We start from the raw sequence: 20,936 nt of genomic DNA, 5'->3' as shown, positions 1-20,936 counted from the left end.
CACTAATTGTAAGTGTATCTTGTGTTTTTTATGTGGATTTAATTTAAAAAAAAACAACAAAAAAAACGATACTGATAATAAAAAAAACGATACCGATAATTTCCGATATTACAGTTTAACGCATTTATCGGCCGATAATATCGGCAGACCGATATTATCGGACATCTCTAATTTTTAGACAATAGGATTTGCCCGAACGGCTAGGAGACCCCGAGAGTAACAAGCGCTTGCCTTGTTGCCTTTCCATTAAGAACAATAAATTATGTTTTAGTATAAGTTTGCTGGTTTCAAGAAATGTAATGCCGAGCGCATATCATTATGTCAAGATAATGGCACTAGCAATTACTTCATTTAAGAATATTTTTCAACATATTGAGCAAAAAGGTCTTTTTTTTTTCTACCAAGAAAAGTGCACTTGTTATTAGTGAGAATATACTTATTTTAAGCTATTTTTGGGTTCATTGAGGTTAGCTAATTTGATTTGTTTTGGAAAGTCTTGACAAGCCAAATTTTCTTGTTCTATTGGCAGATAATTTAGCTTAGTTCAAATAAAATACCCCTCATTTTTGTATTTTTTTTTCTCGTTTTTGAACACTGACTTTTTGCAGTGTAAAAACCAAAGATGGCGTTCAGCGTTTTCCTGCTCAAATGAGCGGACTGTTGAAAATAGGAATCGGGGGATTACTTTTCACAAGTAAGATTTAACATTAACGTACTATTGGTTGTATTTTGTGAAAAGTGCATATTGTATATAGTTCCCTGCAAACCTATGAAATGTTCTATTTTGTCTTCATTATTTTGTCAGAATGCACCAGAATGCTTCATTTGTATGTGAAAATCACAAAGAAATCTTCTGGGGGAGGATGACCCCCCTACAGGTGTTGGTTTGGTTTACAAACTTTCAGCCCCACCTAAAACAAAATTCACCAGCCGCCACTGATTATGATGCATTCTCATTTTAGGCAAAGTATAAGACAATACTTTCTTAACAGTAGGAATAAGTCTTCAAGTAACAATATTCAAATACTAACATTGTTGGGTAAGACAGAATTTGGTTTTATTCTGAATCCAGTGAAACAGATTGGTGGTTTTAGCTGATATAAAGACTTTCAGGTGTTTATATATGTTTATGTTGAAGTATTTGGCAGACACTTTTATCCAAAGTGACATACCGTAATTTCCGGACTATAAGCCGCTACTTTTTCCCCTCCTTCTGGTCCCTGCGGCTTATACAAGGGTGCGGCTTATTTACGGCCTGTTCTTCTCCGACACCGACGAAGAGGATTTCGGTGGTTTTAGTACGCAGGAGGAAGACGATGACACAATGATTAAAGACTGACTTTTTATACACCGGTAGGCTGGTTATTTTGATAACGTACAGGAGAGCACTTTGTATTACTTTGCACCGTTGTATTATTTGTACTCTGCACGAATGCTGTTCGCCATGTCAAAGATGTGAAAGTTTGATTGAATGATTGAAAGATTTATTGTTAATAAATGGGACGCTTTGCGTTCCCAAACAGTCATCTACAATCCCCTCCGTGGTAGCAGGAACCCCTATATACTACGCTAATTACACATCAAAACCCTGCGGCTTATAGTCGGGTGCGGCTTATATATGGAGCAATCTGTATTTTCCCCTAAATTTAGCTGGTGCGGCTTATAGGCAGGTGCGGCTTATAGTCCGGAAATTACTGTACATAAAAAATACATAACTTACGTGCAGTGATTTCTCCAGATTATCTGAACCCTTTGATGATATTACGGAGCGTAGATGGTGAAATCCCTAAATTCATTGCAATAGCTGCTTGAGAAAGGTTTTTCTTAAACTGTTCAACAATTTGCTCAGGCATTTGTTGACAGAGTGGTGACCCTCGCCTCATCCTTGTTCGTGAATGACTGAGCATTTCATGGAATCTACTTTTATACCCAATCATGGCACCCCAATTAGCCTGTTCACCTGTGGTATGTTCCAAATAAGTGTTTGATGAGCATTCCTCAACTTTATCAGTATTTATTGCCACCTTTCCCAACTTCTTTGTCACGTGTTGCTCGTATCAAATTCTAACGTTTATTTGCAAAAAAAAAAAAAGTTTATCAGTTTGAACATTAAATATGTTGTCTTTGTAGCATATTCAACTGAATATGGGTTGAAAATGATTTGCAAATCATTGTATTCCGTTTATATTTACATCTAACACAATTTCCCAACTCATATGGAAACGGGGTTTGTACAATACAGTCTATAGGTCTCTAAGATATATATATATATATCTAATGTATTCATACATTGTTTATGTAGGATATACACATGTATATATAACCTAATCATATTGTTTCTTCAACTTAAAAATAGCTGACCCCTTCTCTGGGATTATATTCCCAGTTTTGATCTGGGACGTCTGGTCACTTATAGCATATAAGAATATTCTATTACTGTTAAGCAAACTATGAATAATAAAACATGCGTCCTTTATCATAGCTACACGTATGACCAAAAAAAACACGTGAAAATCAGTGGTATTCAGTGAGGTAAGATGAATTAAATGCGTTACTCCTGCCAAATGAATTGCACCGAGTGGAGCGGATCACCACTCCAAGATGGCGGCCCCGTGTCTCGTCAGCGGCAGTAGCGCTCCATGCTGCGTTCCCTTATAAGATGTCTATGGGGAGGGCAACATGTCAAATACTTCTTGTCCTGTCTTGTCATAATCATACCCCAGACTCTGCTACCTTAAACTTTTCTATAACCGAAGACAGGTGACGACAATGAAACATTTTCATATAATTTTACCAGTATGAAATTACAAAATTGAAATATTGTATATTTATATGCAATTAATATTCATATTTTTCAAAGATTTGTCATATTCTAAAAACATTTCTAATTGTTCTACATTCTAAAACATTTATTTCTCATACAGTACAGGCCAAAGGTTTGGACACACCTTCTTATTCAATGTGTTTTCTTTATTTTCATGACTATTTACATTGTAGATTGTCACATCAAAACTATGAATGAACACATGTGGAGTTATGTACTTAACAAAAAAAAGTGAAATAACTGAAAACATGTTTTGTACTCTAGTTTCTTCAAAATAGCCACCCTTTGCTCTGATTACTGCTTCGCACACTCTTGGCATTCTCTATGTGAGCTTCAAGAGGTAGTCACCTGTAATGGTTTTCACTTCACAGGTGTGCCTTATCAGGGTTGATTAGTGGAATTTCTTGCTTTATCAATGAGGTTGGGACCGTCAGTTGTGTTGTGAATGAGAAGGTGTGTCCAAACGTTTGGCCAGTTCTGTAAATTCTATTTTTCCAATTCTAAAATAATTCTACATTTTGTATGTTTAAAAAAAATATTTTTTTAATATTATGTATGTATGATTAAATCATTTTACATCATTAAATTTACATTTTTTAAATACTTTCCTATATATTTTTACATATTTCAAATCATTTGTAAGATTCTTGCAATATATACTATACCAGTGAACCCCAACCACCGATTGGTACCGGGCCGCACAAGAAATAAAAAAAATAAAAAAATAAAAATGTTTTTTTTATTTTTTTTTATTAAATCAACAAAAAAAACACAATATATACATTATATATCAATATAAATCAATACAGTCTGCAGGGATACAGTCCGTAAGCACACATGATTGTATTTCTTTATGTGTGGGACAAATTTTCAAGCGTTGACCGGTCCGCAGCTACAAAAAGGTTGGGGACCACTGTACTATACTATATATGTATTTACAGATATTTTTAAATATTCCTACATTGTCTTCTTTTCTTGTTTGTCAACATTTTTCTGAATATTTATATATTTTTTTAAACATTTCCCTCATAAAGTACTTGTATATATTGTATTTTATGTTGTTTTATTCTTTTAAAAGAATGTTTTTAATATAACGTATGTATGATTAAATAATTCTACATCATTTTTTTTTACATTTTTATAAATAGTTTCCTATATATTTTTTATATATTTCAAATTATTTCCAACATACTTGTAATATATATATATACTATATATGTATTTGTAGATATTTTAAAACATTTTACATTGTCTTCTTTTCTTGTTTTAACAAAAAAATTAAAAAAATCCCTCCCCCCCAAAAAAAATGTATGATACATTTCTAAAAATAAAAAAAAAATAAAAAAATTCCCCCACAAATTTTTTTCCCCCCATGTCCCTTTAGGGCAGGGGTCACCAACCTTTTTGAAACCAAGAGCTACTTCTTGGGTACTGATTAATGCGAAGGGCTACCAGTTTGATACACACTTAAATAAATTGCCGAAAATAGCCAATTTGCTCAATTTACCTTTAACTCTATGTTATTATTAATAATTAATGATATTTACACTTAATTGAACGGTTTAAAAGAGGAGAAAACACAAAAAAAATGACAATAAAATTTTGAAACATAGTTTATCTTCAATTTCGACTCTTTAAAATTCAAAATTCAACCGAAAAAAAGAAGAGAAAAACTAGCTAATTCGAATCTTTTTGAAAAAATAAAAAAAATAATTAATGGAACATTATTAGTCATTTTTCCTGACTAAGATTAATTTTAGAATTTTGATGACATGTTTTAAATAGGTTAAAATACAATCTGCACTTTGTTAGAATATATAACAAATTGGACCAAGCTATATTTCTAACAAAGACAAATCATTATTTCTTCTAGATTTTCCAGAACAAAAATTTTAAAAGAAATTCAAAACACTTTGAAATAAGATTTTTTAAATTTGATTCTACAGATTTTCTAGATTTGCCAGAATAATTTTTTGGAATTTTAATCATACAAAGTTTGAAGAAATATTTCACAAATATTCTTCGTCGAAAAAACAGAAGCTAAAATGAAGAATTAAATAAAAATGTATTTATTATTCTTTACAATAAAAAAAATTAATTTACTTGAACATTGATTTAAATTGTCAGGAAAGAAGAGGAAGGAATTTAAAAGGTAAAAAGGTATATGTGTTTAAAAATCCTAAAATCATTTTTAAGGTTGTATTTTTTCTCTAAAATTGTCTTTCTGAAAGTTATAAGAGGCAAAGTAAAAAAAATAATGAATTTATTTAAACAAGTGAAGACCAAGTCTTTAAAATATTTTTTTGGATTTTCAAATTCTATTTGAGTTTTATCTCTCTTAGAATTAAAAATGTCGGGCAAAGCGAGACCAGCTTGCTAGTAAATAAATAAAATTTAAAAAATAGAGGCAGCTCACTGGTAAGTGCTGCTATTTGAGCTATTTTTAGAACAGGCCAGCGGGCTACTCATCTGGTCCTTACGGGCTACCTGGTGCCCACGGGCACCGCGTTGGTGACCCCTGCTTTAGGGGCTCCATAAATATAAGTGTACAGTGAAAAAAAATACATTTTAGTAATTGTCGGGGTATTCTTTTTTTAATTATTATTTATAAAAGTGGTATCAAACTGTATCAGCCCCAGTTTGCAGGCATTGGTGACCAGGGCTTGCTATTGTCAAAATAATAACATTGTGAACAATATTGTGCATGAGGGAGTCACTGTGTCATGTTCACCCCAGAAAGAGAACAAGAGCCTCCATTGAGGAGCACTAATATCTCCATACAAGCTCCTGTGTGTGTGCGCTCCTCCTCCTCCTCCTCCTCCTCCTCCTCCTCCTCCTCCGAGTCTACGTGTCCTGATGTTTCCCAGCTGTGTTCCACTACCAAACAATATCGCATTCAAAGCAACCAAAAGGAGGAAAAAGGAAGAAAAAAAACTCCCGGCCCCTCCCCTCTCGCGCTCCTCGCCATTATCCCCTCTGAAAAGTCGTCATCGCTGGGTAATCAAGACACATGTGTACACAAGACTTTCCTTCATGGAGAAAAGGGCTCTTGGGGGTTGATTTAGGCAAGGAGGGGGGCGTGGCGCATGTTGACCGCCGTCTGTTTCCTCTCCTCCGCAACAGTGAAGAGTGGGCACATTTAGGGGGGTGTAACAATGCCGCCATTGAACGCACCGCCGTGGTATGAAGACGTACGTACGCGCTCCCCGGCACACGGCACAGTTCTGGGTACTCACCAGGAGACGGCCACGGTGGAGTTCCCTTGGGTGCTGATGCAGTTCTTCTCCTCCGGGTTGATCATGGCGGGGTAGACCGACAGCGAGGCGCTGGTGTTGACGATGGGTCGCGACCTGCGGGAGATAAGACTCAAGACGTTGTTGACACGTTGTCAAAACCAGTTCTGAGGGGGGTTGTCCCGGTACCAATGTTTTGGTACCGGTACCAAAATGTATTTCGATACTTTTCTTGATAAAGGGGACCACAAAAAATGTCACTACTGTCTTTATTTGAACACAAAATGTTAGTGTACATGAAACATATGTTTATTATTGTCATTTAGTCCTTAAATAAAATAGTGAACATACTAGACAACTTGTCTTTTAGTAGTAAGTAAACAAACAAAGACTCCTAATTAGTCTATGCAGTAACATATTGTGTCATTTATACACCTATTATTTTGTACACATTATAAAGGACAAGTGTGGAGAGTGTTTAAAACATTTTCCCATCATGCACTTTCATGGATTTAAATGAGTGTAATTTAGCTTTTTTTTTTTTTTGCACCATGACTAGGGAAGGTTGTTTGGATTGTGTCTAGGGTTGTCCCGATATCAATAGTTTGGTACCGGTACCAAAATGTATTTAGATACTTTTCGGTACTTTTCTTAATAAAAGGGACCACAAAAAATGTCACTATTGTCTTTATTTGAACAAAAAATCTTATTGTACATGAAACATATGTTTATTATTGTAATTTAGTCCTTAAATAAAATGTTGAACATACTAGACAACTTGTCTTTTAGTAGTAAGTAAACAAACAAAGACTCCTAATTAGTCTATGCAGTAACATATTGTGTCATTTATACACCTATTATTTTGAACACATTATAAAGGACAAGTGTGGAGAGTGTTTAAAACATTTTCACATCATGCACTGTCATGGATTTAAATGAGTGTAATTTAGCGTTTTTTGCACCATGACTAGGGAAGGTTGTTTGGATTGTGTCGAGGGTTGTCCCGATACCAATAGTTTGGTACCAGTACCAAAATGTATTTCGATACTTTTCGGTACTTTTCTTAATAAAAGGGACCACAAAAATGTCATTATTGTCTTTATTGTAACAAAAAATCTTAGTGTACATGAAACATATGTTTATTATTGTCATTTAGTCCTTAAATAAAATAGTGAACATACTAGACAACTTGTCTTTTAGTAGTAAGTAAACAAACAAAAACTCCTAATTAGTCTATGCAGTAACATATTGTGTCATTTATACACCTATTATTTTGTACACAATATAAAGGACAAGTGTGGAGAGTGTTTTACATTTTTTTCCCATCATGCACTTTCATGGATTTAAATGAGTGTAATTTAGCGTTTTTTTGCACCATGACTAGGGAAGGTTGTTTGGATTGTGTCTAGGGTTGTCCAGATACCAATAGTTTGGTACCGGTACCAAAATGTATTTTGATACTTTTCTGTACTTTTCTTAATAAAGGGGACCACAAAAAATGTCATTATTGTCTTTATTTGAACAAAAAATCTTAGGGTAGATTAAACATATGTTTATTATTGTAATTTAGTCCTTAAATAAAATAGTGAAAATACTAGACAACTTGTCTTTTAGTAGTAAGTAAACAAACAAAGACTCCTAATTAGTCTATGCAGTAACATATTGTGTCATTTATACACCTATTATTTTGTACACATTATAAAGGACAAACTGTAAAAATTGATTATTAATCTACTGTTAATATATGCTTATTTCTGTTTCAACATGTTCTATCTACACTTCTGTTAAAATGTAATAATCCACTTATTCTTCTCTTCTTTGATACTTTACATTAGTTTTGGATGATACCACAAATTTGGGTGTCGATCCGATACCAAGTAGTTACAGGATCATATATTGGTCATATTCAAAGTCCTCATGTGTCCAGGGACGTATTTACTGACTTTATAAACATAATATGAATTTCTGAAAAATGAAAAAAGATTTTGCGACGATAAAAAATGTCGATGTAATCATAGTAGTATCGACTAGATACGCTCTTGTACTTGGTATCATTACAGTGGATGTCAGGTGTAGATCCACCCATGGCGTTTGTTTACATTGTGACACCGGTGAGCTATTGTATCCTCCTACGGTGTATAGTGAAGCATGTTTAGCTATTCCTCGTCCTCCAGTGATAATGCTACTTGTAAGAAACTCACTTTATTTGTCGCCATGGAGGCCAGGATTAGTGATTTAGAAGTACGAGCCACAAACTATCTAGCCATGTGTTAAAGCAGCTCTTCCTGAGGGTGTTTCAGTGTTATAACTTCACCTTTATCTTGACTTTTTACACCAAAATGCGTCCATTCTCCCTTTTCTGTCTACACACTGTGTCTGCTTGTACGTACTCTGTGTGTGCGCGCTGCCGAACATGCTCCTCTGCTTGTAAAACCAGCAATGTCATGACGTGACGATGGCGTGCCGTCATGCCCGTTGGGAATCGGTACTTTTCAAACAGACTATAGTACTGTTTTTGATTCATTAGTACCGCCATACTATACTAGTACTGGTATACCGTACAATCCTAGTTCAGAGTGAAGAATCTGTGTGCACATGTGAACACTCCAAACAAGCTCAGGAAACTCACCTCCTTCGGGTATTTAGCTGAGCCAGTGTGAACGTAAAAGCAAGAAAAAAAGTGGTTCATAAGACGTGCAATGTGAACACAAAGTGATCCAGGTTCACTTTGTATTTTGTATGATTCTAATTTCTATTCACCTTGTATTGTCGTCGTAAACTAATGTCAACGCAAAAAGAACTAAGTCACTGTTGGGATGGTTTTTCCACCCCCCCTCCTGAAAAGAACTACCTCATTGTCAAAAAAGTAGTCCGAGTTCAGTTCACTTTAAGTCCAGGGATTCATTAGATACGTGCAATGTGAACACAAAGTGATCCAGATTGACTTTACATTGTATTTTCATCACAGTGTCTAAATTAATGTCAACTTCTGATGTCTGTTTTCAAAAGAAGTGGTGTCAGTTCAGTTCACTTTAAGTTGAGTCGGTCATTCGCTTGTGCGATGTGAACACAAAGTGATCCAGATTGACTCTACCTTGTATTTCAGTCTTGGTGTCGAAACTAATGTCAACGCAAAAAGGACTAAGTGGCTGTCCTGATGATTTTTTTTTTAACAAGACTGACTTCAGTTTCAAAAGAAGCGGTCTCAGTTCAATTCACTTTGTCTTGTCATTATTTCACTTGTGCAATGTAAACATCAAGTGGTACTGCTTGACTTTAATTTGCATTTTTCTCATACTGTAGTGTCTAAATTAATTTAAACTAAGTCACTGTTTTTTTAAGAAGACTGACTTTAGTCTCAAAAGAAGTGGTCTCAGTTCAGTTTACTTCCCATCCAGAGGTTAATTTGATATGTGCAATGTGAACACAAAGTGATCCAGATTGACTTTGCTTTGTGTTTTCGTCATAGTGTTTAAATTATTGTGAACTAAGTCGCTGTTCTGATGATTTTTGAAGAAGACTGACATCAGTTTCAGAAGCAGTGGTCTCAGTTCGGTTCACTTTAAGTCTAGTCATTATTTTGACTTGTTCAATGTGAACATAAAGTGATTCAGATTGACTTAACTTTTGGTTTTCTTCATAGTTTCCCAACTAATGTGAATGCAAGAACAACAAAGTCACTGTTCTGTTTTTTGTTTTTTTACAAGACTGATCTGAATTTCAAATAAAGTTGTCTGAGTTCAGTTCACTTTAGGTCTAGTCATTAATCAGACTTGTCTAGTTTGAACACAAAGTGATCCAGATTGACTTTGCCTTGTAATTTCCTCTCAGTGTCTAAACTAAAAGAACTAAGTCACTTTTCCGAAATTCTTTTTTTAAGCGGACTGATTTAAATTTTTCAGTTCAGTTCACTTCAGGTTTAGTAGTTCATTAGACAAGTGCAATGTGAACACAAAGTGATCCAGATTGACTTTGCCTTGTGTTTTCGTCATAGTGTTTAAATTGTTGTGAACTAAGTCGCTGTTCTGATGATTGTTTTTAAAAACGCTGACTTCAGTTTCAAAAAACCTGGTCTGAGTTCAGTTCACTTTAATTCTAGTCATTAATTAGACTTGTGTAATGTGAACACAAAGTGATCCAGATTGACTTTGCCTTGTAATTTCCTCTCAGTGTCTAAACTAAAAGAACTGAGTCACTTTTCTGAGTTTCTTTTTTTCAAGCGGACTGACTTCAATTTTTAAAATAAGTGGTTTCAGTTCAGTTCACTTCAGGTTGAATAGTTCATTAGACAAGTGCAATGTGAACACAAAGTGATCCAGATTGACTTTGCTTTGTGTTTTCATCATAGTGTTTAAATGAATGTGAACTAAGTTGCTGTTCTGATGATTTTTGAAGAAGACTGACATCAGTTTCAGAAGCAGTGGTCTAAGTTCACTTTAAGTCTAGTCGTTATTTTGACTTGTTCAATGTAAACATAAAGTGATTCAGATTGACTTAACTTTTGGTTTTCTTCATAGTTTTTCACAACTAATGTGAATGCAAGAACAACAAAGTCACTGTTCTGTTCATTTTTTTTACAAGACTGATCTGAATTTCAAATAAAGTTGTCTGAGTTCAGTTCACTTTAGGTCTAGTCATTAATTAGACTTGTGTAATGTGAACACAAAGTGATCCAGATTGACTTTGCTTTGTAAGTTCCTCTCAGTGTCTAAACTAAAAGAACTGAGTCACTTTTCTGAGTTTCTTTTTTTCAAGCGGACTGACTTTAATTTTTAAAATAAGTGGTTTCAGTTCAGTTCACTTCAGATTTAGTAATTCATTAAACAAGTGCAATGTGAACACAAAGTGATCCAGATTGACTTTGCCTTGTGTTTTCGTCATAGTGTTTAAATTAATGTGAACTAAGTCGTTGTTCTGATGATTGTTTTTAAAAACGCTGACTTCAGTTTCAAAAAACCTGGTCTGAGTTCAGTTCACTTTAATTCTAGTCATTAATTAGACTTGTGTAATGTGAACACAAAGTGATCCAGATTGACTTTGCCTTGTAAGTTCCTCCCAGTGTCTAAACTAAAAGTCACTTTTCTGAGTTTCTTTTTTTTCAAGCGGACTGACTTTAATTTTTTAAATAAGTGGTTTCAGTTCACTTCACTTCCCTTCAGGTTTAGTAATTCATTAGACAAGTGCAATGTGAACACAAAGTGATCCAGATTGACTTTGCTTTGTGTTTTCGTCATAGTGTTTAAATTAATGTGAACTAAGTTGCTGTTCTGATGATTTTTGAAGAAGACTGACATCAGTTTCAGACGCATTGGTCCCAGTTCGGTTCACTTTAAGTCCAGTCGTTATTTCGACTTGTTTAATGTGAACGTAAAGTGATTCAGATTGACTTAATTTTTTGGTTTTCTTCATAGTTTCACAACTAATGTGAATGCAAGAACAACAAAGTCACTGTTCTGTTTTTTGTTTTTTTACAAGACTGATCTGAATTTCAAATAAAGTTGTCTGAGTTCAGTTCACTTTAGGTCTGGTCGTTAATTAGTCTTGTGTAATGTGAACACAAAGTGATCCAGATTGACTTTGCCTTGTAAGTTCCTCTTAGTGTCTAAGCTAAAAGTCACTTTTCTGAGTCTTTTTTTCAAGAGGACTGACTTTAATTTTTAAAATAAGTGGTTTCAGTTCAGTTCACTTCAGGTTTAGTAGTTCATTAGACAAGTGCAATGTGAACACAAAGTGATCCAGATTGACTTTGCCTTGTGTTTTCGTCATAGTGTTTAAATTATTGTGGACTAAGTTGCTGTTCTGATGATTGTTTTTAAAAACACTGACTTCAGCTTCAAAAGACCTGGTCTGAGTTCAGTTCACTTTAAGTCTAGTCATTAATTAGACTTGCGTAATGTGAACACAAAGTGATCCAGATTGACTTTGTCTTGTAATTTCCTCTTAGTGTCTAAACTAAAACTCACTTTTTTGAGTTTCTTTTTTTCAAGCGGACTGACTTTAATTTTTTAAATAAGTGGTTTCAGTTCAGTTCAGTTCACTTCAGGTTTAGTAGTTCATTATACAAGTGCAATGTGAACACAAAGTGATCCAGATTGACTTTGCCTTGTGTTTTCATCATAGTGTTTAAATTATTGTGGACTAAGTTGCTGTTCTGATGATTGTTTTTAAAAACGCTGACTTCAGTTTCAAAAGACCTGGTCTGAGTTCAGTTCACTTTAAGTCTAGTCATTAATTAGACTTGCGTAATGTGAACACAAAGTGATCCAGATTGACTTTGTCTTGTAATTTCCTCTTAGTGTCTAAACTAAAACTCACTTTTTTGAGTTTCTTTTTTTCAAGCGGACTGACTTTAATTTTTTAAATAAGTGGTTTCAGTTCAGTTCACTTCAGGTTTAGTAGTTCATTAGACAAGTGCAATGTGAACACAAAGTGATCCAGATTCAATTTGCTTTGTATTGCCCTTGAGTTGACTTAGGCCGCGTCACACTTAAAGGCTATCAGAACGTAAACCGGGTCCCTTTTAAGTGGTTTCATATCTCTGGTTCGGTTTTTTTTTCTGATCCTAATCAGTTGGTGGATTTTGGGGATGAAAGGTAGAATGTTTCCGACCACAGACCAAGGAATTTCTCCGATTATTGTGTTCACACCTGATCAAACCAACTGCACCAATATGGATTGCCAAGGACTAATGGAGGCAATGTGAACACAAAGTGGTCCAGGGACTCCGTCTTATTAAATATGACACCTGTTCAACATACCTGTAGAGAACCGCCTTATCAACGCCGAAGGCACCAACGATCAGATCTGGAAAAATGCGGAAGTATGTTTAAAAAACACGTAAAAAAGGCTAAAAACTGTATTTTTAAAGTCTATGTACCCGGATAGCCGTTCCTGTCCAGGTCCTCAGCGCCTCGGAGTGCGAAGCCGAAACTGGCGGGGATTGAACCTGCGGCCCACTGGCCCGCGATCACCTGGGACGGCTTTTCTCGGAGACCGTGGGGGAAGCCGTTGTAGATGTAGACCAAACCCTGCTGGTCCTCCCCGCCGAATGGACAGCTGACCGCCACGTCTGTGGAGAAGACATGTCAGGTCTTTAGGGTCACCATTTTAGACATGTCAGGTCTTTAGGGCCACCACTTTAGACATGTCAGGTCTTTAGGGCCACCATTTTAGACATGTCAGGTCTTTTGGGCCACCATTTTAGACATGTCAGGTCTTTAGGGCCACCACTTCAGACATGTCAGGTCTTTAGGGCCACCACTTTAGACATGTCAGGTCTTTAGGGCCACCATTTTAGACATGTCAGGTCTTTAGGGCCACCACTTTAGACATGTCAGGTCTTTAGGGCCACCACTTTAGACATGTCAGGTCTTTAGGGTCACCATTTTAGACATGTCAGGTCTTTAGGGCCACCACTTTAGACATGTCAGGTCTTTAGGGCCACCATTTTAGACATGTCAGGTCTTTTGGGCCACCATTTTAGACATGTCAGGTCTTTAGGGCCACCACTTCAGACATGTCAGGTCTTTAGGGCCACCATTTTAGACATGTCAGGTCTTTAGGGCCACCACTTTAGACATGTCAGGTTTTTAGGGCCACCATTTTAGACATGTCAGGTCTTTAGGGCCACCACTTTAGACATGTCAGGTCTTTAGGGCCACCACTTTAGACATGTCAGGTCTTTAGGGCCACCATTTTAGACATGTCAGGTCTTTAGGGCCACCACTTTAGACATGTCAGGTCTTTAGGGCCACCATTTTAGACATGTCAGGTCTTTAGGGCCACCACTTTAGACATGTCAGGTCTTTAGGGCCACCATTTTAGACATGTCAGGTCTTTAGGGCCACCACTTTAGACATGTCAGGTCTTTAGGCCACCACTTTAGACATGTCAGGTCTTTAGGGCCACCACTTTAGACATGTCAGGTCTTTAGGGCCACCACTTTAGACATGTCAGGTCTTTAGGGTCACCATTTTAGACATGTCAGGTCTTTAGGGCCACCACTTTAGACATGTCAGGTCTTTAGGGCCACCATTTTAGACATGTCAGGTCTTTTGGGCCACCATTTTAGACATGTCAGGTCTTTAGGGCCACCATTTTAGACATGTCAGGTCTTTAGGGCCACCACTTTAGACATGTCAGGTTTTTAGGGCCACCATTTTAGACATGTCAGGTCTTTAGGGCCACCACTTTAGACATGTCAGGTCTTTAGGGCCACCACTTTAGACATGTCAGGTCTTTAGGGCCACCATTTTAGACATGTCAGGTCTTTAGGGCCACCACTTTAGACATGTCAGGTCTTTAGGGCCACCATTTTAGACATGTCAGGTCTTTAGGGCCACCACTTTAGACATGTCAGGTCTTTAGGGCCACCATTTTAGACATGTCAGGTCTTTAGGGCCACCACTTTAGACATGTCAGGTCTTTAGGCCACCACTTTAGACATGTCAGGTCTTTAGGGCCACCACTTTAGACATGTCAGGTCTTTAGGGCCACCACTTTAGTGCAGTTTAGTGTTTTTACTGAGATAAATCACAGCTGATTGATCCCAGATAAAACACACACATGGTTCTTTGTTTTAGTGACATTTTGAAATAATGTTATAATTGAAAATAACATATTTGTATTTATTCAATTGAATTTATTTCAAAAAAAATTTTACCTTTAAATTTTTTTTTTGCAAATATTTATTATATATTTTATTTCAAAAATGTTTTTTTTATATATTTTACTTCATATATTTCGACATTGTTTTATCTTTTTTTTTTTAAAATGTATCTTAATATTTTGAATTGTTATATTTGTAGTACACTTTTTTTTATAAGTTTAACATTATATATTTTTTACTTTTTATATATTTTCTACATATTCAATTCTATATCAATCAATCAATCAATCAATGTTTATTTACATAGCCCTAAATCACAAGTGTCTCAATATATTCCTATTCTGATTGATCCCAGATAAAACACACACATGGTTCTTTGTTTTAGTGACATTTTGAAATAATGTTATACCGGTAATTGAAAATAACATATTTGTATTTATTCAATTTAATTTATTTCAAAAATATTTTTACCTTTAAATTTTTTTTTTGCAAATATTTATTATATATTTTATTTCAAAAATGTTTTTTTTATATATTTTACTTCATATATTTCGACATTGTTTTATCTTTTTTTATTTTTATTTATCTTAATATTTTGAATTGTTATATTTGTAGTACACTTTTTTTTTAATAAGTTTAACATTATATATTTTTTACTTTTTATATATTTTCTACATATTCAATTCTATATATTCCTATTCTGATTGATCCCAGATAAAACACACACATTGTTATTTGTTTTAGTGACAGTTTGAAATAATGTTATAATTGAAAATAACAACATATTTGTATTTATTCAATTTAATTTATTTCAAAAATATTTTTACCTTCAAAATTTTTTTTTTTAAACACCTTTTTTTTATATTTTAATTGGTATATTTCTACATTATTTTATCTTATTTTTTAAAAAGATATATCTAAATATTTTATATTCTAATATTTGTAGTATACTTTTTAATGTTTTACATCATATATTTTATACTTTTTACATATTTTCTACATATTCAATTCTATATATTCCTATACAGTATTTTACTTCATACATTTCTACATTGTTTTATCTTTTTTTTTTTTTAAATATCTATCTTAATATTTAAAAAATTTTTATTGGTAGTATACTTTTTTTTTATAAGTTTTACATTATATATTTTATACTTTTTATATATTTTCTACATATTCAATTCTATGTATTCCTATTCTGATTAATCCCAGATAAAACACACACATTGTTCTTTGTTTTAGTGACATTTTGAAATAATGTTTTAATTGAAAAAAAAAACATATTTTTATTCATTCAATTTTATTTCTTTCAATAAATATTTTTACCTTTAAATATTTTTTTGCAAATATATATTATATATTTTATTTTTAAAACACCTTTTATATATTTTACTTGATATATTTCCACATTGTTTTATGTTATTTTTTTAAAAGATCTATTCTAACATTTTATATTTGTAGTATAGTTTTTTACATGTTTTAATAGTTAATAGTCTTTTTATTTCAGACTCAGGGGGATCTATATCACAAGAAAAAACATATGATGACAAAACACAAATAAAAGAAATACAAGCAGGAATAAAATAAATATATGAAAAGAAAAATAAGTAAAAAATTCAAAATTTAAAACAAAAAAGTTATATATTTTATTATTTTCTACATATTTATATATATTTTTTAAATTTATTTTAATTTTTCAAATTTATATATATATATATAAATGATATATTTAGTATATATTTTCTACATATTCAATTCTATATATTTCTATCATTATTATCAATATTTCAGTAACATATTTTGAATATTTCTAGATTGATCTTATATATTTTCTTTTCTTTTTTTAGCACCAAAAAATATTAATTTTTCAAAAATCTGTTATGATATAAAACAGAAATGTGTATAAAATATTGCCATTTTCTGTCCCTTTTCAATTATAAAACATACAGAATAATAATATATTTATAATAGTATAAATATGAGCTTCAACCTCTGCTACTTTAACAATAATGTGTCCGTTTTCTTTTCAAAATTACAAATGTGTGGCTGTAGACAACCCCACTGAGAATTTCCCAATTGTTTATAATACTGTAAATATGTTGATGTAGCATAAAAGTAGTTAAATCGCGTGAAGTCCTGTGAACTTTAACCTCAGGTATCCTTCTCACCGTTGAAGCCATCCTGGTTGAGATCTCCCAGCGGCGCGATGGTGCTGCCAAATCTCCCAAACACCTGAGCGCCGGTCAGGTGAGGCAGGCTGAGTTCCAGGCTCAGGGGCGCGCGCTGCAGGTAAACGTAGACGCGTCCCATTTCTTCCAGGCGGCCGTCGGACCCCCGCGTCATGAACATGGGGGCGCCCACCAGCAGGTCCGCCATCCTGCAGACACAACGGCGCTTTAGACTCGAGACACTTTGACGCCAGGTGTAACGACTCGGCGGTGGCCTTCAATTCTCACCCGTCGCTGTTGATGTCGGCGGTCGCCACCGCGTAGCCGAAATAGGATCCCATCTGGAGACAAAGACAGGGATTGTTGTCATTACATTTCCTGTACAATTCAGAAGGTGTGCTTCACTTCTGAGAGAGTGGAACTTGTCACTGTTCAAACAAAGATCTTCTATTTCCCACACTGATGATGCTCTTTCCACTTATCAAATCAACGGAAGATCGCACAAAAAGGCAACAAAGCATGAGGCTCCGAGCTAAACAACTTTCAAACTTAAAGGCCTACTGAAAGCCACTACTAGCGACCACGCAGTCTGATAGTTTATATATCAATGATGAAATCTTAACATTGCAACACATGCCAATACGGCCGGGTTAACATAAAGTGCAATTTTAAATTTCCCGCTAAACTTCCGGTTGAAAACGTCTATGTATGATGACGTATGCGCGTGACGTCAGTGGTCGAAACGGAAGTATTCGGACACATTGTATCCGATACAAAAAGCTCGGTTTTCATCGCAAAATTCATCTGTGTTGGTGAATCTTTTGCAATTTGTTTAATGAACAATGAAGACTGCAAAGAAGAAAGCTGTAGGTGGGATCGGTGTATTAGCGGCTGGCTGCAGCAACACAACCAGGAGGACTTTGACTTGGATAGCAGACGCGCTATCCGACGCTAGCCGCCGACCGCATCTGTGATCGGGTGAAGTCCTTCGTCACTCCGTCGATCGCTGGAACGCAGGTGAGCACGGGTGTTGATGAGCAGATGAGGGGTAATGTTTTTAGCATAGCTCTGTGAGGTCCCGTTGCTAAGTTAGCTTCAATGGCGTCGTTAGCAACAGCATTGTTAAGCTTCGCCAGGCTGGAAAGCATTAACCGTGTAGTTACATGTCCACGGTTTAATAGTATTGTTGATCTTCTGTCTATCCTTCCAGTCAGGGGTTTATTTCGTCTGTTTCTATCTGCAGTTAAGCCCGATGCTATCACGTTAGCTCCGTAGCTAAATTGCTTCGCCGATGTATTGTCACGGAGATAAAAGTCACTGTGAATGTCCATTTCGCGTTCTCGACTCTCATTTTCAAGAGGATATAGTATCCGAGGTGGTTTAAAATACAAATCCGTGATCCACAATAGAAAAAAGGAGAGAGTGTGGAATCCAATGAGCCAGCTTGTACCTAAGTTACGGTCAGAGCGAAAAAAGATGCGTCCTGCACTGCACTCTAGTCCGTCACTCTCACGTTCCTCATCCACGAATCTTTCATCCTGGCTCAAATTAATGGGGTGATCGTCGCTTTCTCGGTCCGAATCGCTCTCGCTGCTGGTGTAAACAATGCGGAAATGTGAGGAGCCCTTCAACCTGTGACGTCACGCTACTTCCGGTACAGGCAAGGCTTTTTTTTTATCAGCGACCAAAAGTTGCGAACTTTATCGTCGATGTTCTCTACTAAATCCTTTCAGCAAAAATATGGCAATATCGCGAAATGATCAAGTATGACACAGAGAATGGATCAGCTATTCCCGTTTAAATTTTTAAAAAAATCATTTCAGTAGGCCTTTAAGTGGGACAAAATACAGTCATGATTCTTCTCAGAAATATCAACATGTACAAGGCACCAAACTAATCAAGTGCTAATTTCACCATCCTAGGGAACCTCACTCCATCCATTTCCCACCAGCAAGTGTTATAGCTACGTCTGTCATTTCAATAACAACAACAAACTTAGTTTATATTTAGGGCAAAATAGTTTCACACCAAAAGTACCAAAGTTGAAGGGATGCAGAGAGGCTAATTTCATCAGCTTTTGGAACCTGACTCCAACCATTTTACATCAATCTGTGTTTTAGATATGTATGTAACTGCAATACTAACAACAAAATAGGCTATTTTTCGTTCAAAATAGTTCCACGGCAAAATAAAGCAAATAAGATAACATTAACAGCTTTTGGAACCTCACTCCATTCCCTTCACACCAGTTTGTGTTGCAGCTATATATGTGATTGCAATACTAACAACAAACATTGTTATTTTTTAGTTCAAAATAGTCCGACACATAAAGTATCAAAATTGAAAGAAGGCAAAGAGGCTTATTTCATCAACTTTGGGAACCTCACTCCATCCATTTTCCATAAGTCTGTGTTGTAGATATGTATGTGATAGCAAGACTAACAACAAACTTTGTTACTTTTTAGTTACAGCCCTTTGAGACACTTGTGATCCAGGGCTATATAAATAAACATTGATTGATTGATTGATAGTTCAAAATAGTCTGACACAAAAAGTACCAAAATGGAAAGAATGCAAAGAGGCTAATTTCATCAACTTTGGGAACCTCACTCCATCCATTTTCCATAAGTCTGTGTTGTAGATATGTATGTGATAGCAAGACTAACAACAAACATTGTTATTTTTTTGTTCAAAATAGTTCCACACCAAAAGTACCAAAGTTGAAGGGATGCAGAGAGGCTAATTTCATCAACTTTGGGAACCTCACTCCATCCATTTTCTATAAGTCTGTGTTGTAGATATATATGTGACAGCAAGACTAACAACAAACATTGTTATTTTTTTGTTCAAAATAGTTCCACACCAAAAGTACCAAAGTTGAAGGGATGCAGAGAGGCTAATGTCATCAACTTTGGGAACCTCACTCCATACATTTTCTATCCTTCTGTGTTTTAGATATGTATGTGATAGCAAGACTAACAACAAACCAATATGTAGTTTAAAATAGTCCAACACCAAAAGTACCAAAGTTGAAAGGATGCAGAAAGGCTAATTTCATCAGCTTTGGGAACCTGACTCCATCCATTTTCCATCACACTAGCACCGGTATACCGTACAAGCCTAACGCACACACTCTCTGACCTTTAGGCGAGCGACTCCACGCTACACTCCATTACTCCCTGCTCCAATTATTCCCGCGGCAGGCAAGTCGAGGGGCCTGATTTACTCGCGCCATCTGCTCCCTTAATCCTGCAAAAATGGATTTATCATGCCCCGTCCCTGCTGGGAACCACAATCAGCTGGCAGCGGAGGAAACGGCCACACCGACTGCCAACGCTGACGCCACAAGTGAGGAACTTTGAGCTGCGACGGAATGACAAATGACCAAGCAAAAGAAGGATCTGAAGGAATCTGAGCTTCGTTCGATTCAACGTTTTTTTGTAATTTTTATATTTGGTCATCAGTTCATGTAAACAGTACACTTCAAGTGCATAGCAGATAAATAAATAAAAGTATCGGTTTACATTTCCTGACCAAAAAGGTATAAGCTTATTAAAAGCTTCCTACATTCACTTTGTACTAGGCTTGTAGGGTATACCGGTACTAGTATAGGATGGCGGTACTAATGAATCAAAAACGGTACCATACTGTTTGAAAAGTACCGGTTCCCGGGCATGACGGCGCGTCGTCACGTGGTGACATTGCTGGTTTTACCAGCAGAGGAGCATGTTGGGCAGCGCACACACACAGAGTACTTACAAGCAGACACAGTGTGTAGACAGAAAAGGGAGAATGGACGCATTTTGGTGTAATAAGTAAAGATAAAGGTGAAGTTATAACACTGAATCACTAATCCTCGCCTCCATGGCGACAAATAAAGTGAGTTTCTTACAAGTAGCATTATCACTGGAGGAGGAGGAATAGCTAAACATGCGTCACTACACACCGTAGGAGGATACAATAGCTCACCGCCGTCACAATGTAAACAAACGCCATGGGTGGATCTACACTTGACATCCACTGTAATGATACCAAGTACAGGAGCGTATCTAGATTTTTTATTGTCACAAAATCGTTTTTCCTTTAAAAAAAATCATATTATG

At 35.6% G+C, this 20,936-nt stretch overlaps 1 protein-coding gene across 2 annotated transcripts in view; it reads right to left on the bottom strand.

The window, feature by feature from the left end:
* The window catches only part of itga5 (integrin, alpha 5 (fibronectin receptor, alpha polypeptide)), a 189,005-nt gene that overhangs the window by 70,129 nt on the left and 97,940 nt on the right, over nucleotides 1–20,936 (bottom strand). For both annotated transcript variants that reach the window (XM_062052527.1, XM_062052528.1), the window contains exons 12-16: nucleotides 17,122–17,174; nucleotides 16,834–17,042; nucleotides 12,935–13,126; nucleotides 12,816–12,861; nucleotides 6,061–6,174 (exon numbers count right to left, since the gene is read on the bottom strand). In XM_062052527.1, coding sequence (XP_061908511.1) covers nucleotides 6,061–6,174; nucleotides 12,816–12,861; nucleotides 12,935–13,126; nucleotides 16,834–17,042; nucleotides 17,122–17,174 — 614 coding nt within the window. The remainder of the gene's footprint in view (nucleotides 1–6,060; nucleotides 6,175–12,815; nucleotides 12,862–12,934; nucleotides 13,127–16,833; nucleotides 17,043–17,121; nucleotides 17,175–20,936) is intronic.

Source organism: Entelurus aequoreus, linkage group LG07 (assembly GCF_033978785.1).
Source record: "Entelurus aequoreus isolate RoL-2023_Sb linkage group LG07, RoL_Eaeq_v1.1, whole genome shotgun sequence".
Taxonomy (NCBI): domain Eukaryota; kingdom Metazoa; phylum Chordata; class Actinopteri; order Syngnathiformes; family Syngnathidae; genus Entelurus; species Entelurus aequoreus.
The sequence above is the reverse complement of the archived record's forward strand: the minus strand, read 5'-3'. Positions and strand labels throughout refer to the sequence as shown.